The 27,107-nt window shown below is 41.1% G+C and overlaps 1 protein-coding gene across 5 annotated transcripts in view; it reads right to left on the bottom strand.

The window, feature by feature from the left end:
• The window catches only part of LOC109429189 (protein TANC2), a 453,344-nt gene that overhangs the window by 332,491 nt on the left and 93,746 nt on the right, over window positions 1-27,107 (bottom strand). The window contains exon 1 of one of the 5 annotated variants that reach the window (XM_062856596.1): window positions 18,799-20,897. The exons of 3 other annotated variants lie outside the window; for them this stretch is intronic. In XM_062856596.1, coding sequence (XP_062712580.1) covers window positions 18,799-19,006 — 208 coding nt within the window. In that variant the 5' untranslated portion in view covers window positions 19,007-20,897. Of the gene's footprint in view, window positions 1-18,798; window positions 20,898-27,107 lie in introns of those variants that run through there. One more of the 5 variants, XM_062856598.1, reaches the window with a different exon arrangement.

The raw sequence follows: 27,107 nt of genomic DNA, 5'->3' as shown, positions 1-27,107 counted from the left end.
GACATGGGTTTCACATGCAATGGAATGAGCGGACAGCGTTAAGCCTGAATTGGAAATATATCAGCGTCCGATTTGGTTGGATCGTGCCGCGTGAGATGCTGTTACTTTCTTTTGTAAGAATGCTGATAAAAGGGCAACTCAATTTGCGAGCCGCAGTCGAAGTCGGTCGGTTTACAACGAATAATTATAGCCCATACCAATGCAATGCAGGTTGTTCAAATTTCTCTCCCTGTTCAGCTGCTGTTGCAGTGGGTTTCACGGTTACACTGTCTTTGCACAATTTCCCAAGTCATATGCTTGACCGACCGGTGGTGGTGGTGGTGTCATTCGCCAGACATGTGTAGATCATTTTTGCTCGGTTCCAGGAACGGAATGATAGTCATTTGCATAAATGCTTCGCTGCTGTTTGTTCATCGGTTGGTACTTGCCGTATTGAGAGTCTAGTGGTTCTCAACGGTTTCGCTGTGGATACGTTAACCTACGCATATGATCAAATCTTACGTAGTTATTGAACTTTCCATGTTTATGCCTTTTTATTTTCATAGAATGAGAAAATCTGCTGATCAGATACCCAAGAGGTGGTTCCTTGTGTTATATGGGGATCGACCCTCTAAAAACGCATTCTCTTTCTTTCTTACCTTCGCGGTACGCCCGTTAGGGATGACTTCGAGAAGGGAGGGACTGTACAATGTACATGAGTACACTCTGATAGTAAGCGTTCCAGCAGCTACCGCCTTAAGTTGTTCACTCTCCCCTGAAGGCTCGGGTCCTGGCTAGTACTTAGTCTACCCGTTGAACTCAAGCACCATAAAATGGAGACGCCAACAGTCGCGCTTACACTTATTGGAGGCTATTGCCGAACTATTTGACGTTATCCTTGACAATGCCATTGTCACCATCCTTGCCTTTTCTACGTGGCTTGCGAATTTCAACTTATCGTCGATCATGACCCACAATCGCTTCAGTGAACGCTTACAGTTGATCGTGCACCCGTCTGCGGTGACCACTGCCTGTTGTTCAGACTTTCGGTTGTTTACCACCAGCATCTTTGTTTTGTGGTGCGTGAGTGCCAACTGTCTTGACCTCATCCAGTCATCCACTATGCCAAATGCGTGCGTTGCTGTCGATTCCACTTCCTCTATCGACTCGCCGTATACCACGAGGGAAATACCATCGGCAAAGCCGACCAGCTTTAACCCCGATGGAAGCCTCAATACGCCATCATACGCCGCGTTTCATAGTACTGGGCCCATGATGGATCCCTGAGGTACCCCCGCAGTGATGTTGTTGCTCTTTTCGCCCTCCGGTGTCATAGATTAGCACCCTATTCTGGAGGTAGCTCTCCAGCATCCGGCATAGTCTAACTGGGACTCCTAGGCAGTCCTGAAAATGTCATTTCGGCATATCTAAATTCAACCACCTACAGCTCGTTTTAGAAGCTAAACCCGAGAATATGGTATATGAAGAACTTTAGCGGCAAAACCAGTTCTGTAAGAAAGCCACGGAAACCCCCAAGAAAACCCGCTCTTTTCTGAATATTTAATGTTAATGTCACGGACTACCTTCGAAAAATGCCAATTGATATTCACCATGAATATCATTTGCATTTTTCGAAGGTAGTCCGTGACATTTACCTTAAATATTCAAAAAATACCGTTTTTTCCGTGACTTTCTTGCAGAACTGGGTTTGCCGCACAAGTTCTAAATATACCATATTCTCAGGTTCAGCTTCTAAAATGAGCTGTAGGCGGTTGAATTTAGAAATGACGAAATGACTTTTTTCAACACTGCTCCTAGGTACTGTATGGCGTACTCGATGGCGGCCCAGCTGACGTTATTGAACGCATTCTTCACATCCAGCGTGATGACCACGCAATAGCGGATTCCTGTTCACTTCTTTTGGAGCGCTATCTCGACCGTTTTGGTTACAGCCCAAATAGCGTCCACCGTCGATCGACCCTTCCGGAAGCCTAACTGGTTATCCGAGAAGCCAGAGTCACCGGGTTTCTCGGTATAGACCATCATCCCCGACAGAATGATCAGTTCCAACAGTTTTCCGGCTGTTTGCAGAAGGCAGATAGGTCTGTTTGCTGACGGGTCACCAGGTGGATTCCCAGGTTTAGACAGAAGAACCAATCTTTGCCTTTCCGGAAATTCGCATCTGTCTAGGCAGATCTGCATAGCCATTCTAAACATGTCAAGGCTAGCCGCGATGACCGTCTTGATGGCTACTGCTGGGATGCCGTCCGAGCCCGGAGCCTTGCTTAAATAAAGCGACATCGTTATTGTAATGAGTTCGTCGTTCGTCACCGGGGCGACCTTGCTATGGCCGGTTTTGTTATAGGGGACGGGGACCCTTGGTCATGTATTGTGGCATGGGAACAGCGTTTCCACGATCTTCTGCAGCAATGCGGGGAAATGTTCTGGGGGTGCTGGCGCGTCCTTCGTTTTGGCCATGACTACGAAGCCAGCGATTTTCGAAGCACGCCCGCGTACGTGCCTTAATCTTTTTGTACAGTGCCAGTTTAGCTGCCCTGTAGGCCTCACTTCGTTCTATTCTACCCTTATCGGTGCGAACTCTTTGCATCCTCCTTGTAGCTCTTAGGCAGGATGCGCGGAGTTCTGCGATTTCTGGATACCACCAGTATACCGGTTTGCGTCCATTTCTGTATAGGTATCGTCTTGGCTTTGCGGCGTCGCATGTACGGCTTGGGGTTTCGACTAGATCATCGCTGGATAGATCGTCAGTGTTACCCTCCTTAAGCAATCGCTCCATAAATTCCGGCTTATCGAAGCGCGAGGTCAGCCATCCCAGATGACGATCGATGACCTTCGGCTGTGGACGTCTACCTCCGTGTTCTACCCTGTATCCAATCGCCAGATGGTCACTGTTCGTGTACCCATGCATTGTCGAACCTCCAGTTCGAGTTAGGGTTTGGACCGTTCCTACTGTAGGTTTTTTGTCACCTACGTTCGCGACATCCACGTTCAGTTTAGCCATAGCTACGAGTAGAGCCCAGCCTCTCGCGTTAGTCAAGCGACTACCCCTCTCAATCGACCAGGCGTTGAGGTCGCCAACGATTACCACGGGACTCAATCCCACTAGTGTGCTTGATAGCGAATCCAACATAGACGAGAACTGGTCTATCGGCCACCTGGGAGGGGCATAACAACTGTAGTGGTACACCCCGTTGATCTTCGCTATTGCGAAGAGCTCGTTCGACGTGGAAATTATTTCCTGGACCGAAAAACGGCCGGTTGTACAGATTGCCGCCTGCTTGGCCTTATCCGCTACCCAGTTCCCGTTATCGGGAGGGATGCGGTATGGGTCCGATAGTAGGGCGAAGTCTGTACTTTACTCCGAGACTGACTGCCACAGCAACTGTTGTGCGGCTTGACAGTGGTTCAGGTTTGGTTACTTACCTGCATTATCGTCGGTTGACTCGACTTCTTCGCATCCCTGGGCATTTAACCCGGCCGTCATGTCATTCACCATGAATATCATTGGCATTTTTCGAAGGTATACTGTGACATTTATCTTTAATATTCAAAAAAGATCGGGTTTTCCATGACTTCCTTATAGAGCTGGTCTAGCCCAAGGTCTAGCCGCAAAAGTTTTTCATATATCATATTCTCAGGTTGAGCTTCTAAAATGAGCTGGATGGGGTTGAAATAAGATATGACGAAATGACATGTTCAGCACTGGTAGCAATCTCTAGAGAAATCCATAGAGGAATCCATAGAGGTATTCATCCACGGAATTAGAGGGTCTTGCCCGGGATTTCCCGGGACAAAAATCCCGGGATCTGAAAAATCCCGAATCCCGGGATATTTTTCAGAAATTCCCGGAATTTCCCGAAAATAAAAAATGGCAATACTAAAACAAATCTTTTCCCTTTGAAATCTTCTTTTTGTCAATGTTTCCTTCTTTCCATCCAATTCTACGCTATCTGTCAGGTATAGTTTATTTCTACTTAAATCAAGTTTAGATGAAAGTCCAACTAATTAAACCAAAGATATTGTGGCTGAATTTATGTCATTCATTTTTCATTTTTTTTTACTTATTCGTTTATTTGGAAGGCTCGGGCACCACATGGGCATAACTGAGCCGAAATCTTTTGTTTTTACATTGATTTTACATTTTACAATTTATTACTGCCTTTCCATTTTTCATTTATATGGCGTTACATTACAATTATAATCAAACTGAATCAACAGACAGAATATCGGAATATGAAATAAAATGATTTATTTTAAGCTAGATTGTTCTGGTAGTATTCTTGGAATTTATGGCAATGTTTAACATTTTTACAATATGTGAAATATGTAAACTGTTGCAAATATTTTTAGATGTTTCTGGAGTTATCCCTTAAAAATACTGTGTTGTTATATAATATTCAACAGCCCTGATCAATTGCTTGCACATTTACGTTTGAATTATGAGGGAAATTCGCAGAATTTTCAAAAGAAAACGGATAAACAATCCCTAACCTCCGCAGGACTTTGACAATCTTTAAAATATTTGTTGACGATTTCGTAAAGATATTCGTTGAGACATTTTGTTCTTATGTCTAGGCGAAATTTTCTGCGGAGCTCATTTCAACAATCACTAGAGATAATACAAGTGATAATTTTGACAAAATTTCTAAGAGAAATCAGTAATTTATTTACAAGAAGGAACAGCACACCGTTCTTAGATCTTCAGCAGAAATTTCTGTGATGGTTTATAGCGAAAAACAGAGCGATATCGAATTGCTAAAAAATAAAGCGAATCGTACAATAAAATCGAAGAATATAATTCAATACCTTGTCATCCTGCCAAATAAATCGAAAAAAAAAGATCAATGGACTTTCGGGATAGAAATGTTGAAATGGAAATCATAAATAAATTTTCGAAAGAATTTTATAAGGATTTTTTTGAAGATATTCATATCAGTTTACCAAGAAGTTTGTTGAGAGGGTCTGTCTTGAATTATTAAGGATTTTTTTCACAGTTTCTTCAATGTATTTCACCAAAAAAACTAGGTAATCGAAATTCTGAAATGTTAACATGAATGTATATCCATATATAATTGAAATAGTCACACATTTTCTTAAAGAAAAAAAAACAAAATGCGGACAAATAATATTTTGAGAAATTGCCGTTTGAAATTTTCAAATCACCATTCTAACACTGTAATTTTAATTCCCTCATAAAATTCTCAAACAGAATTCATTCACGTCTCTGGGTGAATTATAAGGGATTTGAAATGTCATCAAGTTCTGTCAAAAAATTCCTTCGATAAGTAAGGCAGAAGTTAACCTATAGCCCAAGTTAACCTATTGCGGAAGAAGATGAACTTTATTTGAAAATTTTCAAATACATTTGAATGTCTCCAACTGCCCTCACACAATCAAATGTCTATGAAACATGTATTTTCTTTCAAATATTATGGTTATTAGTTGATCGAATTTAATTAAAAGTGCTTTTTCATCGTTTTTTAGAAAACTTAGATTTTTCCCGGGATCCCGGGAAATCCCGGGATTTGGAGAATAAAAATCCCGAATCCCGGGATTTTTTTCAGTCCGGGAAACAAGACCCTCTACACGTAATCCCTGGAAAATATCTAAATGAATCTCTGGAGCAATCTTCTCTAAACCTCTAGAGAAATCCCTGCCAAAATTTATAGAGGTAATTTAAGAGGATTCATGAAATTTCAGATGGCTTCTAGGGGTTTTCAGATGGTTAGACGAGTTTCAGGAAGTCTCATGGGGTTTTAATGCATTTCAGGGGGTTTCTGAGGCTTAAGGTGAAGCTCGCCAGCGTACACTTTCCAAACATCGCATTCTGCCTCGCGTTTTCTTGAGCACAAATCAGGAGATGCATCAGACAATATTGGTCTGAAAAAGCTAGTCGGTGTTTACTGCGAGTAAGCATACAACGAGAAGCATTTTCAAATCAGTTTGTTTAATGCATCTCCAAATTTGTTCTCGAGAAAATTCGGTTGAAATTAATGGCGGAAATTGTGGCAGCCATCTTTGTACTCTGCCAACCGTGTCCATAAGAGAAGTTCCAAATTGGGTTGTTCAATGAATAAAATATTGCCATTTTCTATAGCCTAATCCAAAGAGCTCATTTTTCTGAGTATAACGTGATTTTATTGTATTCCAATACCTTTGTTTTGATGGTTAAATTAACAAAACAGTTTCAATTTTCGTGGATAGAATGACAGTTCAATCCATAAAATGACAGTTCGACCCGAACAAAAAAGTTTCCCCATACAAACTTTGAAAGCATTTTAAAAATAGTTCGCGGACTCCAAAAATAATGAGATTTTGGATTTCGAACAAGTTTTGGGCGGAGAATCCGATTATGATATAATCCGGATACCCCTAAAGAACCCAATTGTCAAGGGGTCACAAAATGCATCAGCAGAGTTTAAAAGCAGTTTGAGTAGATCTTGAGGATTTTTGTGTGCTGTCAATAAATTTCAGTTAATTTCATTTTTTTTTGTGGTGAGTTCCCGAGAGTTCTAGGAAGAGTTTAAGAGAAAATCTTGAGGATCACATGGGGATGGGAGGAGCATCGAGAAGGCGATTCAGGGAGTTATTATTGTGTTTTAGAGGATTACAGTGGGTTATAAATAGGATAGCTTTATAGAAGTAGCCCTAGCAAGGTTTTAGGTAAATTTTAAAGCACTTAATGGGTTGGAAGAGATTCTTAGAGGTTTCCGGAACTGTTCTTGAAGGTTTAAGAAAAGTTTCGGGAGGTCTCGTAAGGGTATAGATGGGTTTGAAACGTTTTTTGTTGTGGTGTTTCAGAGATTTTAGCGGGGTTCAAGAGAGTTTGAGAGAAGTTTAAGAGAATCTCAAGAGGATTTCAGAAGCGTATCGTTGTGATCCGAGATGTTTCAGAGGGTTTCAGAGTGTTTCAGGGGAGTCTTGGGGATTTCAGGCCGATAATAAGAAGTTTCGGAGAAGTTTCCGGGGCTCTCAAGGAGGGTTTAAATCGTTTTGGCCGTTTGGGTTTAAATGGCCGACGGATCGCTGCCACAAGTGCAGACTGCACTTCTTTTTATAGAATTGATATCTTATTATTGGAACATCTAACAGATTCAAACCGATCGATATCCTGTTCCACAACTGCTGAATTGCACCTCATCCTGATGGTCGTTCGTCATAATGAACTTTGACCTTATGACGCAACATTGGTTTGAAAACGTTTCAGCAGGAATTAGAAGAATTTGAGGAAAATTTACTTGGGTCAGAGCAACTTTAAGACAATTCAAACTATTTCGAGTGGTTTTAAAACGTTTCAAGAGAGTTTTAGAGGGATTCAAGGTGCAATAATAAAGAGTTTTTGGGCGTCCGTAAGCTAACAAAAGCTTCAGTGGCATACATGGGGTTTCGAGGGTAAGTTGATAAAACATATATGTTTTAGGAAAAGCGAGTATACAATTCATTCGTAAAACATTGAGAGATCCCTAGGTACGCTGGTAGCTTTGATGAATTATACTCAAGGTAGTACTTAGAGATACTTTAAACAGTTGTTGAACTCTCCGTTTGACCGAACATAGTTGCATAGGTAAGGTCTGAGAGGTAAGGTGAGTAAGAACTTTGTTCGTAATGCATCAAATGATCACTCACTAGTTATGCTTGTAAATCCAATGATCTATACTCAAGGGAGGTCTTAGAACCCTTAGCCTTAGACATCTTAACTAGGCGTACATTGCTCCTTCCAAATTTAACTCGCTTTTCACCTTTCTCAAAAAACCTTCTTCAACCACACCTTAAGTACTTTTACAGCTCAATATGATATCATTTAGTCGAAAAATGACGCATAAATTAAAAACTGGTTCCCCCTAGCACAAACTATAGGTAGATCGAGAAACACTGCAGCACTGGCATCTGGCATGCGACTGGTGACAACACCGTCCACTCATACTCGAGCTGGTATAGCTGACAACAACGTATTTACTGCCCTCTAGCGACATGATGGAATGCAAAAATAAAAAGTATACAAGCATTCTTTTGGGGACACAAACACTGCCCAAAATTGTGCATACCCTAACAATAGTGCGGAACCCCACTGAAAGGACGACGGTTCAGATCAAATGAATGACTTATGATGATAAAACAGCTCAAATTTCATTGTGCTACCGGCTGTGGGCTAGACCAACCGCCAGCACAAACGTCGGTAAACAGCCACAAACGTTCGAATGGGTAAGCAATTAATGCGGAGTTTATGGCGCTTCCCGGGAAATAAAAATCTACCGCTCCCGCCGCCGCCGCGCACTGATCAAGGTGTCCACAAAGTTAATAAAATTCATAACCACACGATAAAGGACGTGCTGAACGCACCTTTCGTTCGCTGGCTGCCTGGCTGTGATGATGCGACCCGTTGTTGTTCAAGTTCAGTTGCTACCACTGCTGCCACCACCATCCATCCGCCATCCCTTGAAGCGATCAATCAATCAATTCGAACCGAGCTTTTATAATTTGGATGACCGGGACTAGGCGGACAGTTCATCAGCGCCTGATAGACGGCCGGGGCTGTGAAATTCGGCCCCTTTGTTCCCGGAGTTGCGAGTTGGGCAGAACTGCACGAGAAGGGATCGCATCGATCTGCACCAGTACCAAGCGTGATGCAACACCACTCACTCTGGTCGTCGTCGATCGACACTACTACTGTCCTGGATCTGAATCACTGAGCCTTGGTGGGTCTCAGTTCAGCTGAGTGCGGGGAGGTATCTTTTGCAACGTTTGCTGCGCCAGTGGCGATCGGTTCAGTATTAACATTTCGTTCCAGCTTCGGGGCGTCGTTTAGCGTTACGACGACGCGACGGAGTGCTAGCCAGAGTGCCGGAGACCGTTAGTGGAACGATTATCTCAGCCAACACGCGGCGGTGACTGACTACAGCGACAAGGTGCCAGATGATGGCCTCAATTTCTATGCAGATTGTCCGAGATTGCGTGACGATGTTGTACCTACTATTCCGTTGGCTGGATGATGTTTTAGCAAAACCTGCGGGGACTGACTGACGAGTGGTGCCATTATATCGGCTTAGTTCTGTCCTCCTAATCGTTAAGCTGCTTTGAGGATATTCAATATTGCGTTAGAACGTTGTTGTAATGAAACTTTCAATGCGGAAAAGAGTTGAATGGTTTATAAGCAATCAAAATAATAACAAGGAAAAATGCAGTTTTTTCACCTTTCAAACAAAAGTTATTTCAAAACCATTATTAGAGCAACAAAAACACCATGTACCTAGGATGTTTTTGACAGCATGTTTACCATTCAATAATTTCAATCAAATTTCATTGTCTGTAAGTTTTTATCAACGTAGAAAAGCGGAATCCAAAGCACCACCATAGTTATTCTCATAAAGAACACTCTAAGGGGGCAATTTTCGTTAACACCGAGAGACATACCCTAAAACGCTCTTGGGAAATTGAAAGATTTTCTACTATTTTATCATACCAAAGATATTTGCTGTAGATCAGGCTTGCCCAATCGTTTCCAGTATTGGGCCTATCGTTAGAAACTACCACAGCTGACGGACTAGACGGACTTCATTTTGAGCATTTTCCGCTCAATCTACGAATCGAGTAGACACAACTTTTTTCAAGCAAATATAATAAATTAAAATCTTTGTTTTAAGTCAAATGTTTTTCGAAGCTCATTACAGATCGGATTCGATAATCCGGAGTCAGGTTCTGAAGTTTCCCAAACATATATCTGGGGAGCGGAAGCTCTACAGCGCTAAAATTTTCACTTGTTACTTATCAAGGTTGGCTTGATAAAATGTTTAAATTGCACCTTTATACAACAATCTGTTTCCCAGATGTATGATTGGGAAGCTTCAGAACCCGACTCCGGCTAATCGAGCCCGATCTGTATATACAGGTGGTGGCAAAAATGTTGGGGATAGGCAATTTTTTTATCTCTCACAAAAAAGTGTAATAAGCTGTATCTTTTCATAGAGTGCATCAAAAATTCTCAAATTTTGGCTGTTTGTCAACCTACTATATGTCCATCAAATTTGGTCCAACAGGGTACTAGAATCACCGATTTAGTCCTGAAAACTTATGTTTTAAAATTAAATTTAAAATGTTTTTTTCAAAGGTTGCTCCAGCAAAAAATCCCTTTTTGCCATCCCTAAATAAAATATCACCCGAAAACGTTCATTTTTGCACAGCTCACTTATTTCGACCAGTAGATCACTTCCCACTTGGGAAATCATATCCCGGAGAGATTTTTTGAAATTAGTCCCACCCTAGTATATGGAATTCTCTCCTTCTCTTTACTCTTTTAAAAATATTGTAAACAACATGGCTAAGAAACGTCAAAATCCCAAACAAAATCAAAACAATGCAGAGTCCTATAGGGCATTTGTTGCTACGCCGGCCTTTCTAAGTCTTTGACGTTTCGTGGCCTTGAAGTTTACGATTCGGACTTGTGGATTTCACGTGCGTGGAAAAGTGTGCTGATTTATGAACTTATGATGGCACAGTAGCACCCTTCCAGAAGGTCCTTCTGGGATTACACAGGCATTCCATCCGGGATTCCTCCAAGAAACTCTTCGCGATTTCTCCACAAATTTGCTACAGGACTGCTCTATGAGTTTCTTGTGGGATTCCCAGGGAGTTCTTGATAAGATTCATCCTGGATTTTATTTACGATTCCTTCAGAAGCTTGTTCTGATTTCTTTTTCATCATCTTCTTCTTATTCTTCTTCTTCTTCTATATGGCTCTATGTTTCCACTGGGACTTGGCCTGTCTCGCTTCAACTTAGTGTTCTTTGAGCACTTCCATTGTTATTAATTGAAGGGCTTACTTTGCCTGCCATAGCCTTAACCACTTGGCTAACTGAGACCCCAGCTTTTTCTCTTCTGAGATTCCCAAAAAATTCCACCTGAGATTCGTCCAAGAACTCCTGGTGAAGGAAAACCAGAAAGAACCTGCTGGAGTATTTCCTCAAAGAAGTCATGTAGAAGCTTCATGAGGGCTACGTTTAAAAACTACAGGAGGAATTTTTCAAAATACTCCCTAATAAATAATTGCAGGATGTCCATTTGAAACATCTGAAAGAATTTAAGAATGAAGGATCTGCAGGAATTCCAAACGGAACTCTTTGAGGAAACCAAAAAAGAGTTCCTAAATAAATCCTGGATAGAGGTCCTGTAGAAATCCCGGAAGAAGAACTCTGAATAAATTCCAGATGAACTTCCCGGAACAATTGCGGCAATTGTTCCCTAAGAAATCCACGAAGAAGTTCCTGAAGAAATTCCAGAAGCAATTCTTGACAGAAGCCCACAATAAATTCCCGGAATTCTTGAAGCAATCCCAGAAGTACTTACTGAATGAACCTCGGAAGAAGCTCCTGAAAAAAACCCCGGTTGTGTGCTTGGGGGAATACTGAAAGAAGTTCGTGTAAGATTCCTAGAATGATCTCAGAAAAAAATCTTGAAGAAATCCCAAACTCCGGAAATCTTCGAACTCCGGGAGGAACCTCGCATGAAATTCATGGAAGGAATCCCTGACGAAACTTTGGAAGTTTCGAAAATTTTCCTGCAGCAATCTTGGAAAAAGTTCCTCAAGTAATCCCCGAGATAACTCCTAGAAGAATTCCGGAAAAAATCTCGGGTGAACTTGCTTGCAGTAAAAAAAAGCTTCTGAAGACATCCCGAGCAGAGTAAAAAAGCTCAATAATAGCATATTTTGATACGAAGATCAAAAAGTGATATTTTTGCCTTTCTCGTACACTAAGTGTACTGGAAAGGCTATATGTTCACTCCAAAAATGACTTTTTGATAGAAGGCCCGGAGGGTCGAGACACATATACCAATCGACTCAGCTCGACGAATTGAGGTGATGTCTCTGTGTGTGTATGTGTGTGTGTGTGTGTATGTGTGTGCGTGTGTGTGTATGTGTGTATGTGTGTGTACAAAAAACTCACATCACTTTTTGGCAGTAAACCTCAACCGATTCTAATGACCGATGGTTCATTCGACGCGGCATATAGTCCCATTGTTTCCTATTGAAAATGGTTCGAATCGGTCCAGCCGTTCCGGAGTTATGGCCATTTAGGTGTTCCGGACCGGTACCCCTGGGAGGGGCCAGACATGAAAATGCAACAAACCCATGCATGCGACATATCAAATCACGGCATTTTTGATTATCTGATGAACGGCTAGCAGGAAAATAGTCTCAGACCATATCAGTACCGGTAGTGTTCCAGAACCGGTTCCGGATGTCCCGCCGGAAGTTGACAAATACAAAAGAGAACCAAACCCATGTATGCGACACATCAAACAGCGGCATTTTCGGTAACCTGATGAATGGTTAGCAGGAAAACAGTATCAGACCATATCCGAACCGGTAGTGTTTCGGAACCGGTTCCGGATGTCCCGCTGGAAGTGGCCAAATATAAAAGAGAACCAAATCATGCATGCGACACATCAAACCACGGCATTTCCGATAATCTAATGAACGGTAAGCAGGAAAATAGTCTTAGACCATATCAGAACCGGTAGTGTTCCGGAACCGGTTCTGGGTGTCTCGCCAGAAGTGACCAAATATAAAATTGAACATAACTCTTTCATGCGACACATCAAACAGCGGCATTTTCGGTAACCCGTTGAACGGTGAGCAGAAAAGGGAAGATTCAAATATTACGTCCATCGTTTTTCGGGATTTCTAGACCCCACTCTGCCCTCTATCACGCTCTTTTCCTATACCCAATACACGTACTGTCACACTTTTCTAGACCCCCCCCCTCCCCCAAATGTTGGACGTAATTTTTGAACGTTCCCAAAACAGTATCAAACCATATCTGAACCGGCAGTGTTCTGGAACCGGTTCCGGAGGAATGGGTGAATGCAAGCTTTTCAGGAGTGATAGTGAAACCAATCAACTCAGTTTGACGATGATGTCTGTATGTATGTGTGTATTTCACTCATTTTTAAGGCACTTCCCATTGGTGGATTTTTCGGATTATAGCTCGACACGAACCGGAATTTTACCGCATTGTTTGCTATCAAAAATGGTTCGAATAGGTCGAGGCGTTCCGGAGTTATGGCCATTTCAGTGATTCGGACCAGCACCGGTGAAACTGACCGTATATTAAACTGAACAAAGCCCCATCTTGCGGACACATCAAACTGCGACGATTTTTGTAATATTTAGCATGGTTTACGAATTTCATGCGGAAACTAACACTGGAGACCAGAAACTTCATGATTTCTGTCCAATATTCAAGATGGCAGCCTTATATTAAAGATGGCGGCTCCAAATTCAATATGGCGAATGTTTAATGGAGTTTAAGGACCTGACACCATACAATATGGGTATATTTTATATGAAGAAGAAATCAGAGCTCCAAAAATGACAAACAGAGTATCCAAGATGGTGGTCTAAAATCCAAGATGACAGCTCAAAACTCAAAATGACTTCTGTTTAATGGAGTTTTAGGCTCTAAAACCATGCAATATGGGTATATCTGCTATTGGAACGAAATCTGGAGTCCAAAAATAACGACTAAAATACCCAAGATGGTGACCAAAATATCCAAGATGGCGTCTCAAAATTCAAGATGGCGGCATAAACTTCAAGATGGCAGCTGTTTAATGAAGGTTTAGGCTCTAAGACCGTTCAATATGAGTATATTTGGTATGGGGAGATACCCGGAGATCAAAAATAGCTACCAGAATATCCAAGAAGTCGTCTGAACATTCAAAATGGCGGCTATTTTGAGACTAACTGAGACTTACAAACTGCTCAATCGACCCAGTGGCTAAACCAAGACTCCCGAATAACTAGTTCAGCAGCATGAGACCCCTAGAGCTGGGTCTACAGGGTCGGCATGCTACTAGGTAATTCGGAGGGGCTACGCGGAACAACGGGTGCTGAAACTGTGGAATTCTTAGTGATTGGTGAATTGAAAAAGTGTTATTCAAATTCTATGTGGGATTTGTTTAATCTAATACTGAGGTTGGGTGTCTGAACTTTATTGAGCTATTGTTACTAATATGGGCTAGTTTGGAGTGTGAGGATCGTTGTTCTGGTACGTACCGGGGCGTTGTTGGACGTTGGCGAGCGCTCGCTGCTGCAGGTGAGGTTTGCTTCGGCGGTGATGAGTCGGAAGATGGCGACTTGATGGCTTGGTCTTCGCGCACCTGAATGGCGGCGGCGCCTCTTGATTGGGCCAAAGGCAATGGCGGATGGCTACGGAGGTAGCCTGGGGGTCTACGGCGTTCCCTTCGTTGACGCAATCGACGGGCCACGGACGAGACCGTATTAGCCACGCCGAGAAGGGTTCTCCTGGACTTTTAGGACTTCACGGTCCGAGATTTCTCTCACTACGGCGGTTATGGAGCCTGAGAGGAGGTCCTTGACGGTTAGACCAATACCAACGAAATCGTTGGTTTGGCCGAACGTGCACAGTTGGCTGGGGCAATCTAAGGATTATAGAATCCAAACAAAGGTCCTGAGGACCAAGGCATGTTTAACTAACGGCCTTCCAAAATAGCATCCAAAATCTGTTACCTGGCTGAACTATTGGCCTCGCACTGTGGTTCAGGGACACACACGGAACTTTGGGCACTGTAGGCACTTCAATCACTTGGCTCAACTGTCTTGCACGGACGCCAAATTATTATTGATCAATGGCCGACTCCCCAAAATTCTATCTAGCCAATCCATTCATTTTCCATTTGTTCCATCCTCCCTTCATTTTCCTTCCTTGTTGAATATCACCACCCATCCATTTTCAATCCTTTTTCCTTATTACCACAGTTGATTTATTCTGCCCTTTTAAGCCCGTTAATCTAATACATTTAACACACACTATACAATATCTATCCAATCTAACAAACCCAACATGAAACACCATCTATAAAAACACTACAGTTTCCTGAACAAATGCACAAATTAAAAATAATATTGAGATAATTGTAACTAAACGGTTACAATTTAGTGGAGTTTTGGGCTCTAAAACCATTCAATATGGGTGTATCGAGTATAAGGATGAAGTCTGGAGTCCAATAATAGCTACCAGAATTTCCAAGCTGCCGGACTTTAATCCTAAATGGCGACTCAAACTTCAAGATTGCGGCTCAAAAATCAAAAACCAGATACACGGTATGATCTCTGATGCCATGAAATGGATTTCTGTTAACCCTTTATAAGGCAGTGGCAACTATATTGCCACCTTATACACATATTTTTTTCTGTTCGTTTAGAAAATTTTTACAACTTCTGTTTTATCTGATGGACACATTAGGCCTTTGTGAACACTCATGATTTTTTTTGAGCCATAACAAATATGAATGGGCTTTTTTAGAACAAAATGTCTCTCCAAAAACTGCCATTTTTGAGTGCATGAAGGTTTATAAGCTCGAAATTTTGTTTTGGTGAGCGAATTGAAAATCGAATGATGGGGAATGAAAGGTCTATGTTTCTTTTATTTGTGGACAAAATTTCAACTTGATTGCTTCAATACTTTTAGAAACTCAGACTTTTGAAAAAATGTACTATAATAAATGGGCATGTACTAAAATTGCCATACCTTCCAAAATAATTGACCAATCGAGTTCAAATCCACACAAGTAACTCATGAATATTATGGCAATAACCTGTCAAAAAATCAGCATGATTGATTAACGCATCACAAAATAACAACATTTTAAACTTTGTTGACAAAAAGACCATTTTTTTCATACAAAATCGACCATCGAATTTTTTGAAAATAAAAACGTTTTTGTTCATTACACCACATGTACTTTATATTCCAATGTAGAACGAGTGGATTCCTTGCCTGGATCTCTCGCCCTTATAAAGGGTTAAACGTATGAAAGTGCGAAATTCATCAACATGTCACTTGAGTTGTGTTGAAATGTGTTTTCGAAGGCACGAGAAAGGCGCCATCACCGCTAGGTGGATTAATTAGGGTTTTTTGGTTTAAGATAAGAGGTAAAAGTACTGAAAATAATATCTCAATTTTACTCCTGGAACATCATCATTAAGGTGGCCCACACTTATATGAAAAACAAAAATTTCGAAAAATGCCAAGTCTTACCTCCTCAATCAGTTGTTTTGGACTCCCAGAAGCTACGTTCAAAATTTGAGCAAAATCAATTAAGCCTAAGGGGGCGCTCAAAACGCTTGAAGCCTCGTATGGGAAAACTTGGCCAAATGTATGCAGAAATTTTAAGTTTTCGAATTTTGCCGCTAGGTGGCACTGTAAGCGTTCAATAATCAAACCCTTTGGTATTATTGTAAATGACTATATGCCAAACAACTTTGTCGAAGACCGTAATGTGATCCAACGTCTGTGAAAAAAGTTATACCCTAGAAAAAGTGAGGATAAACTTTATTGTTATTTTTCCAATACCCGTAAAGGAATAATATCAATAATAAATCTCAATACTTTGCCTCACTTTGCCTAGGGTATAACTTTTTTCACAGCCGTCGGATCACTTCGCGGTCTTCGACAAAGTTCTCTGGCATATAGTCACCTACAATAATACCAAAGGGTTTGATTATTGAACGCTTACAGCGCCACCTAGCGGCAAAATTCGAAAACTTAAAATTTCTGCGTACATTTGGCCAAGTTTTTCCATACAAACTTCAAGCGTTTTGAGCGCCCCCTTAGGCTCAACCGATTTTGCTCAAATTTTGAACGTAGCTTCTGGGAGTCCAAAACAACTGATTGAGGAGGTAAAGATTTATGTTTTTCATATAAGTGTGGGCCACCCTAATCATCATCATAGCACATTTAGCTCTTGGTAAGATCTAACCAATAGCAGTGAGCTATTTGATTTATCATCAAATATCAAATTTTGCTATTGGTTAGATGGTTCAAGAACAAATTTTTGCTATTATTTTCAGTACTTTTACCTCTTATCTCAAACAAACCAATATCACATTTTGATCGTCAGTACTTGACCTCTGCCCGTGATTCCAAAAGAAACTATTAGGAAAATCTAGGATGGAATTTCTGAAGGATTCTGAAGGAATTCCAAGTAACCTTTTCAAGTTATATTAATTATAAGAGGCTATTGAAACCATCATAAAACCAAAATAAAAGGTATAAGGTTTTATGACGGTTTACAAAACCTCTACAACACTAGTTGGTTATCAAAATGTCACTTGGGATATCTGAAGGAACCCTGAAAGGATTTCCTTGAGTAACTGTTTAGAAAGCCCAGAAAGGATCCAAGAAAGAACTTCTTAAAGAACCCAAGAAACAATCGCAGTTAGAGAAATCACAGAAGAAAATCCTAAGAGTAATCCTAGAATAAATTTGTGGTGAAAACACGGAAGAAATTCTCGGAGTAATCTCAGGAAAAATGGCTGGGGTATTACTAGAAGGAATACATTTCAATATGTGAACCCTTTTAAATTTGCATACTGCAACAAAAGAACTGAAAAGAATTATATCAATAGTAGTAAAAACTAGGTATCTCAGAACATCTCCTCCATTGTTTATGTTGCATTTCGAGTGCTATAACTAGATAACTCGACAATTGTTCAACCTTTTATTATTTTTATCAAAGGTTTAAACCAAAATAGTTCAAGACTTTTTCTTGTAGCAGGAAGAGTAGAAGCTGAATAAGCAATCAATACTAAAAAAATATTTTAAAGGATCCATACCTTTGGAACAACTGCATGAAAAATTGTAAAATTTTCAAATTAAATTTTCGTTTTTCTTGAAACTAAGATTTTCGAGTTACCTAGTTCTAGCATTAAGGGGACAAAATATTCTTTGAATTTTACTAACAGCTCTAAACTTATTAATTTTTCAAAACAATACTGTGAAGTATGGCTGAGGATCTACTGCTACTCTGCGATGTGCAATTTTTTCAGTTTTTTTTTTCTGAAAGTGTGGAACCTAAACATTTGTAAAGGTAGGTCTACCACCTCTGTTATTGTTGTTGTTCTGATTTTGCGTTAATAACATATGCTATGAATTCAACCACTCAAAGTGCTTATCATACTTTGTTCCACAACAAAAAGATAAACTTCAATCCTCGCCTCAATAACGAGAACATCAGTTCAATGAAGTACCAATAAAGTAACGTTACTCTAAAACATTTTTTCCTCAGCCATTCGGCAACCAGCGCCGTTAGTAACCTAGGATAAAATATGGGCTAGTATGTTCCTACCAAAGATGCAAAAAAAAGTCTAAAAGACAATCCCAAATTCAATCTTTACGGTTCTCAGCTCTAGTCAATCACAGAGGGGCCAAGTGCGAACTGGATGATTCATCATTTTACCGTATGATTTTTTTTTTTCGTGTACATCAAGTCCGTAGCGAACAATAATTTGCTTCGCTTTTAATTTCTGCAGCCATTAAAACAAAAGAAATAGAAGAATTAAAATAACTGCCTTCAATTCAAACACAATGAGTCTCCATAGTTGAACACAGACTATGTGCTTCTAATTGTCTTTGCGTTTGTTTCAAGTTTGGTGGTTTAAGCTGTAGAGGTTTTTTAGTTTAAATGAAAGAATTTCTACGGTTCTTTGTGCTGTTATATTCATATTTTCTAAACTATGAACTCATTTTTTAGGGAGAATCCTGTCATTTACAGAAAAGTAAGAGTTTCTATATTTACATGTAAAAGGCTTGTTTTGTCTGAAACCTTGAGTAACCGCAAATTTACCAATGTATGCACTGAATCGTATAGTTACGGTAATTACATCATCTATTGTAGCAATCATTCCCATAGACATAATGCCATTATAGTCTATTGCTCTGCTCAGAGTAAGTACCTTATTGTCATAACAAATTACACGAAAAAAGCAGATTAATTTACCTAATACGCTTAGACTTAATCCGCTTCCCGGTCGGGCATTGCGTCCACTGCCAGCGGAGGCTAGTCCGTTAGATGCTGATACAACTCCATTGATTACGTTCGGTGCCGGAAAGGCAGCCGCAGCCCTTGATGAGCCACTACCGTTCGTTGCCGCACTTGCACTGCTGCTGGATGGCGATGTTTTCGTAGTCTTCTTGGTGATAGGCATTTCCAGTATATTTTCAACCCATTAACATTGAACACGCAACGAGTCGTCGTCGTCTATTATCAATCACACGTCGTCACTACTGGGATAGTTATAAATCCGCTGTAGAACTACATATACAACTTGATTCGGTTCACTGATTGTGACACTGAAGGATCGATTTGATAGTGATTTATTACAGAGACTGTTGATCAATTCACTCCGTCTACTGTGGGCTTCGATTAATTACTATCATTTTTGGAACCATTCAAAAGACACTGATAAATAGCACAATTCTCTTCGCCTGAACACTTTTCACTCACTATGGGAATTCGCCATTAACCTAATCTCGTTATTTGAAATTATCATTATCATTTATTTATGTTATTGCACCTCTCCGATGAAAATAAATGTTTTGCTGTTAACTTATCTTCCATCCATTCGTCCGCATGCGCCTTCTCCCTGTGCATCGGAATCGAGGTCTTTTGTTTTGCCGTGTTCTTTCACTTTTTTCGGAAAATTTATCGTTTCACTCACACCAACGATGCACAATGTGCTTGCCACTCTTCTTGAGTATCATAAAATAGTTGCTTCAAGCATGCACTTCTTCCGTATAATGTAGGATCACTTCTGTTATAACGAACGCCGCTGAGGCGAATCAGTAGAACATGAATAAGTACAAAGAGAAACTCTTTTTGTGTCTCCTTCAGTCAGCCTTCCAAGATGCCTTCTCATTCCCCGAGAATTGCAACGTAATTCTACGGGATGTATGAGCGCAGGTACATAAATTATGTTTTATAATTAAAGATGAACGGATCACACGGTGTTACGTTGTCCGGTTCTCCAGTCGAGGACGTCGGCCATGGTAGGAGATGAACGATGATGATGACGGTCATCCCGGCAAAAAGACCACGAACCCAGCTTTCTCAGACATCTCACATTTTAATTACACTAGAAGAAGCAGCATCCTTTGTTCGCTCGTCGTGGTCCACACATTCTTGAGATGAAGATGAGATCTAACCTCTAAACTTCACTGTTTGTATTTCCACCTTCTTGCTTTCACGTCTTCTAACGAAACTGCTCAAAACTAATTGAATTCATAAACGTACTCACTCCTACATCTCTTACATTCGTTCCTATTCATCACTCTTAACGCATTAAACTCTGCACTCGAGGATCCATTATCCAGCTCAAATGTTGATGTTACCGACAGAGAGTGCACATCCATCAACGGAATTGACCCACGTGAGGGCGGTACTTTCTTGTACTACTTTTAAAGATGCAGCACAATGAAGGTGTCTAGCCGATGTCTTCCTTGAAGTAGGTCTTGGAACGAACCTTATCGATTTCAATTTCTTCACCATTTCAACCGCGTTCCATGTTATCTATCAAAATTGAACACATTGAACGATAAACTTGCTAGACGCTTTACAAATACTTCATTCACCCGTCACTTCGTTGATGTTCCACCCATCCAACATCGCAAACAATGCATTTCATCATTACATTAGCTACACGCGACTCGTTATCACTCGACAGCTTCACGGAACATCAACAACGAAGAGTTAGAATTCACAGGTTTTCAACAACGCTTTTTGCTGCCCACTGACGAAGCAAAACAAACAACGACGAAAACCGCCATATGCGGGAGAGACTGCAAAAAAAACAACACTTCGTCCACAGTAAAATAGGCTCCACGCAAAACCGGTATTGAGCAAGCGAAAATCCAAACAAAACTTATAACCACACGGTCGCTAATGCGTTCAACACTGCTTTGCTCGAAGGCACGTCCGACGCGATCGGTGGCTTTGACCGAACTGAGCCTCTCGCCTCTCGATGAACGTGCTCAACGAGATCTGCTGTGGAGGTGCGCTGACTGGACATCTCCTCCAGTTTACCAGCAGAGCGGACGAATTCCGCCACCGCGAGAGGAGGTCAAAACGGAATACGAGCGAATAAAAATGAATGGAACCGCATGTTCCACGTTCCAGACGCGCGATGAACGCCACCGCTCGACTACTGCTGAAAACCGCTCGAAACAAGATAAGAGACGAATTGAATGGAGAGTTTATCTTGTTGAATGAATGCGAGAGAGAATGAACGGGCCGGTTACTACGCAACGAACTAATCAACAGGTTGCTGTGTGTTTGGACTCGTCTACAGTTTGTTTGAAGCGATTTGATGGCATCTGTTGTTTTGGGATTAGATGCGATGTGAATCCAAGCAACTTAACCTAGTTGAGCTTAGACTTATCGCACATCTTATTCGTTGCTGCTCCATGACTGATTGGAACTTCTATAAATTGCACTTAAATCCAATGAATAACGGTTGGGATATTGCAGATTATAGGATATAGGAGCAAGTCGCACAAATGTGCAGACGGTAGAGTCCCAGAAAATTCAGGAATTTATTCAGAGAGTACGGTGGTCTACATCTGGGAAATATGAATTCAGGGCGGTTTATCCCATCGCCAATACATCATTCAAATATAACATCTAAATACGCAATACCATATCGGCCGCGATAAGGCAGAACATGGGGTCGGAATCACAGTGAAGATTGGTTCCGACAACTCGGATTACGAGCACGTTATGGTCTCGCCGAAATGAGCGAGAACGGTGAGCCATTTGCAGAGTAGCGCAAATGTAGCGCCGACATTGCGTCCGACCATCATCGGGCGCTGGTTCGACACACGCCGACTGGAAAACACTGCGGTGAAAAGGTCCTTCGTCGAGGAGCTAGAGAACCATGCTGCGGATATTCCAGCAGGTGGAAGCGTAGAATATCGATGGAGCGCCATCAAAAACGCCTTCATAGCCACCGGCGAGAATAATTTGAGTGAGCTACGCACCTGGAGAAAGCAGTAGATCACAGATGATTCAAGGAAGAAGATAGAGGAGCGAAGGAACGCCAAAGCCGCGATAGAGCGAGCAAAAACACGAGGAGCCAAATCCGTAGCCCGACAGCGCTATTCGGCTCTCGAGAAGGAAGTGAAACGCTCATGTAGACGGGAAAAAAATAGCGTGGGCGGGCTCCCTAGCCGACGAAGGCGAGTCAAGACCGAAACTCCATCATTGCAGGAGATAGAAACAGCCATCCTTATCACGAAATCGAACAAGGCTCCGGGGGTCGACCGGAAATGTCGCGGTTTCCCATATGTTGTAGAAGTTATGCAGATAATGCGGGGTCAGCTTTGAGCATCTCGACTGACAGATGCTCAAAGCGGACTGCGTAGTATCTGCATAACTGCTACAACATATGGCAAACCGCGACATTTCTGATCGACTGGATGCAAGGCGTCTTAGTAAAGGTGCCCAAAAAGGGTGACCTGACTGTATGCGATAGTTTGCGCAGGAGAGCAAACGCAACTCCCCGGCGGCAGCAAGCAGAATTCCATGCCTGACAATCCTGTGCACGCTCCGTATCATCTTGAAGCAAATTGATAACGAAAAAGCTTTCGACCGTCTCAAGCATGAAAACATGTGTTGAGCCCTCGCGCAAGGGTGTCTCTAAGAAAATCATCGACCTCGTTGAAGCACAGTACAGGGCAGTTTCGTTCAGAGTACTGCACAACGGTGCCTTGTCCGATTCCATCCGGGTCGTTGCTAGAGTGAGACAAGGATGTATCCTATCACCGCTACTGTTCCTCATCGTAATTCTTCATTACACCAACAAAGCTACCCATGAAAGTGTTTGACAATTCACAGGTCATTTTGACAGACCACACACATGCACGAAAAGGACGGATAACATATTCTACTTTATCGATGTTGTTGTTGTTCTTTTCATGCTCATGTTACATCTGTCAAAATGACCTGAGATTTGTCAGTCATTTTGAGGTTAGGTTCGTTGGTGTAATGAAGAATCGACGAGATCCTGGTAGGTGCGGTTGATCATTAACCAAATCGTGGGTTGCTGTGACAGTCCATTACCATGGAGAACCTAAATGACTTCAAACTGGCTTATGACGTTGCTCTGTCAGCTCAACAGTGATCTTGCCGATCACTCCTCGGCGTCAGGTCTCACCATCATCGTTAAAAACATCAAATCGGTAGATGTAAACACGGTCAACCTATTCAACTTCAGGGTAGTTCGGCAAGCAGTGGAGAATGTTGAAAGCATCCAACATCTTGGTAGCCAAATGGCGGCCGATGGTGGCCCAAGATCAACATAGGTGCACGGATCAAGAAGGCGAGGGCTGCCTTCACTTGCGAAGGCAGCCCTCGCCTTCTTGATCCGTGCACCTAAGAAATGTATGGGATAACAATCATGTGCTGCTGTACGCCAGTGAAACTTGGTTTGTATCAGCGGAGAACACTCAACGGCTGCAGGCGTTCATCAATAGATGCCTGCGGTATATAATTCACGCATGGTGGCCTCACAATTGGATCTCCAAGGAGGAGCTCCATCGTCGACGTCATCAAAAGCCAATAGCGATAGAAATTCGGGAGCGAAAGTAGGGGTGGGTCGGCCACACTTTACGCAGGAGCGAGAACGAAACCTGAGAATCATGGAGTTTTTTTTTTCTTTAATGCGAGTTAAAATTGAAAATCAGATACTTCTACAATACTGTTATATTTGCACGTACACATACAAAGTAAGTATATCGTTGTACTTGCACCATATTATAAAGGTGACATACTTCGCCATCTGTATCGTCTGAAGCATGTTGGCTGTTTAGTTTAATGATCAGGAAAGTCAACCTGTTCTATTTAGCCCTACCGTAGCGATAGGAATGCCTTGGCTACATACTAACTATGTGCATTTATGCATACGGACAATAATTAGTTTAAGACTGATCACCAGCAAAATCACCCAGAAAACGTTTGTGCAATAAATCTCGTCCCGCTGCTAGTCACGATTAGCATCGGACCCCGTTGATCTAGTTCTGTGTAGGACATGAGCCGGAGCGCGGGCAACCGAACTAGTCGACTGACTGACTGCTGCAACCAGAGCGCAGCGCAGTCCAAGCGAAAGGTGTTCAATTCCGCCCTATCGCGTTATAAATTAATGGTCCGTCGTCAACAAGTCTGAAGTGGTATTTACATCCAAACGCTCTCGGTAAATGGCGGTGTGAACTTCGCTAATATGTACGAGACTTTAATCATAAGCTGCAGGCCGAATCTGACGTTACGACATTATATAACTAGGTTCGATCGGATTCAGTGCCACCGTCGTCCATGAGTGCCAACTGCTTTTCAACTTTTTTTCCTCCAGTACGCTCCTACAATTCTCAAGTATGTAGAGGTACTATAGAGCGTGCTCATTCATGGACCGGGTTCAATCAGGCTTCGACGCGGCGACGTGCAGCTTACTTCCACCGCTCATTAATATAAGTAAGGGCTTTCGATATGTTCTTTTTAGTTCTGAGGCATAAACGCAACGCACACTTTTATTGCTCAACACTCGTCTTGCTGGAGCAGAAGCAGTTACAGATTTCCTTTGGCTACATATACAGTTGCTGTCGAAATGGCATGTATACAAATTTTGAACAACTTCAAACGATGTTACGATAATTTGTATGGAAATAGGTAATTGAAGTAAGGTACATGGTATGGCAAAAATCATACTTGACCGGCTTTTTTTAAATAACGTTATTTCTTTTATTTTCAATTTCTCCATAATTTTTCACAAATCATTTCAGAGATTGTTTGAGAAATTCACCCAGGGATTCACTAAGGGTTATTCCAGAAGTTTCACGAAGAGTTGTATAAGAAAGTTTTTTTTTATCTGTATTAACGAGATTTTTAGCCCTAGGCTAGTTCATCTCGGGACCCACGTTTTACTTCCCTTCCGAAGGAAGAACTCACATTTTGCGAGTTTGTCGGGAGTGGGATTCGATCCCAGGTCCTCGGCGTGATAGTCAATTGTTCTAACCATCACACCAGGTCCGCTCCACAAGAAAGTTTTTATGAGTTCATGTAGAAATTCCTCCAGGGACTATTTTTTTTTGTGAGATCCATTCGGGATTTTTTTGCAGGGATTCCTATAGGTTCGCTCCTAGGGGTTCCTTCACAAATTTTTCGAGGGATTCTTGAAGAAAATCTCCCATGGCTTTTATTATAAAGTCAACTAATAATTTTTCCAGAAATATCTCAACATTTTCCTCCAGAGATTTCTTTACAAACTTCTCCAAGAAGTACTTTAAAAAACTTCTACAGATTTTCCGAAAATTCTTTCATGGACCCTTGCTGATATCCATCCTAGGATTCTTCCAAAAAATCTTCCATAGTTCCTGAAGATTCCCAGAGATTCTCAAAGAAATTCATCCAGGGACTCTTTTGAAAAATCTTCGTAAATAGATTTGCATTTAAAAAATCCAGAAAATACCAAAGAAATTCAGTCAGAAATTCTTTCACAAAATCTTCTAGGTTACCCTTTAGTTTTGACTTTAGCATGTCCTCCAGAAATTTCAGCAAGAAACCCTTAAGAAAGTCTTGCACGGATAGATTCCAAAAATGTTTCATGAATTCCTTTAGAAAACACTTCAAGAATTCCTTTTGAAAAATCTTGCGTAGGTGGTTCCAGAAATTCATCTAGGAATTTCTTTTTAAAAAAATCCCATAGAGATTCCTCCAAAAAAAAATATCAAAGCATTCATCTAGAAACCTTTAATGAACTTTCGCAAAAAATAATCCATGGATTTTTTTTTAGAAAATGATTCACGAATACATCAAGAGTCGGAAATTCAGAACTGCTTCAAAGTTCCTCAGATGCTTTGCAAAGAACTTTCTCCAGGGATTGCTTTAAAAATTCTGCAAGGAAATTCTCAAGATTTCTTCATCTTTTTTAATATGTTCTCTTCCAGCAATTTCCAGAAACTACTCCAAAGATTTCTTAAGAAAATCTTAGAATGAAGGATTCCTTTATTCCTTTCCTGAAGAATATTTCTGAAATTCTTATAAGGATTCTTACGGAAAAGCTGGAAGACATTCTTGTAGAGATTCCTGCAGACAATTCACACAGAGATATGATCAGAAATTCTGCCCTGCCCTGTACGCATTTTCTCAGAAATTTCTCCTGAAATTTCTCTATGGATTCCTTCAGGAGTTCATTAAAACAATTGTTTGTGATTTTATAGGTGATTTCACCAGACTTTTTTTTTCAAAAACATCAGGAGCGGTTTTTTTAGGTATTTCACTAAGGGTTCCCAGGAGTTTCTTCAGGTTCTTCTTCTTCTTCTTCTTCTACATGGCTCAACGTCCCCACTGGGACTTGGCCTGCCTCGCTTCAACTTAGTGTTCTTTGAGCTCTTCCACAGTTATTAATTGAAGGGCATTCTTTGCCTGACATTGCATGAATTTGTATATTGTGAGGCAAGGACAATGACAGACTATACCCAGGGAGTCGAGAAAATCTTCGCGACCGGAACGGGAATCAAACCCGCCATCTCCGGATTAGCAATCCATAGCTTTAACCACTAGGCTAACTGGAGACCCCAGTTTCTTAAGGTATTCCTCCAGGATTTTTTTCAGAAATTCCATCTATGGATTTTAAAAATATTCCTGTTTTTTAAGAAATTCTTTCAGGAATTCATTTAGAATTTTCTTTCGATTTTTTTTTAATTTCTCCTTTCTTCTTTACAAATATCTTTAGACACTTCCTCAATATTCCTACAGTTACTTCAGAATTTTCAGCAGGAATTTCTTAAGAAGTTGATTCATGAATTCGTTGACTAACTAGGTATGTTTTTTACAATGACAGCATTGGAAATAATTTATTACAAATCTTGTCAGAAAACTGACGAAAACTGCCTATTCATGGAATTTGCTACAAATTTTAGACTACATTAAGCTGGATACACGCCAAAAATATAAGGAATATATTTAAAATCTAGGTGATGAAAACATAAGAAATCTTGAAAGAAGTTTGTTTAGAAAGCTCTGAGGAAAAGCCTGGCAACTGGGCAGTTTGCATGCATCCGCCAAAAATGTTGCCATTGCTTTAGAAAATATCGGCAGAGAATCTTTCCATATACTTCGCTCGTCGTGATCATCGTTCAAGCGAGAGATATTTAAAAAAATGAAGTTAGAAAGGGAAGTATGAGATTGAGGTAAATCTATACTATTGACTATAGCATTTTCAACCGATATTTAATTTTAAAGTAGATTAAAGTTCTGCAATA

The sequence above is a fragment of the Aedes albopictus genome, chromosome 3 (genome assembly GCF_035046485.1).
Source record: "Aedes albopictus strain Foshan chromosome 3, AalbF5, whole genome shotgun sequence".
Lineage (NCBI taxonomy): Eukaryota > Metazoa > Arthropoda > Insecta > Diptera > Culicidae > Aedes > Aedes albopictus.
This window is presented reverse-complemented; position numbering and strand designations above follow the sequence as displayed.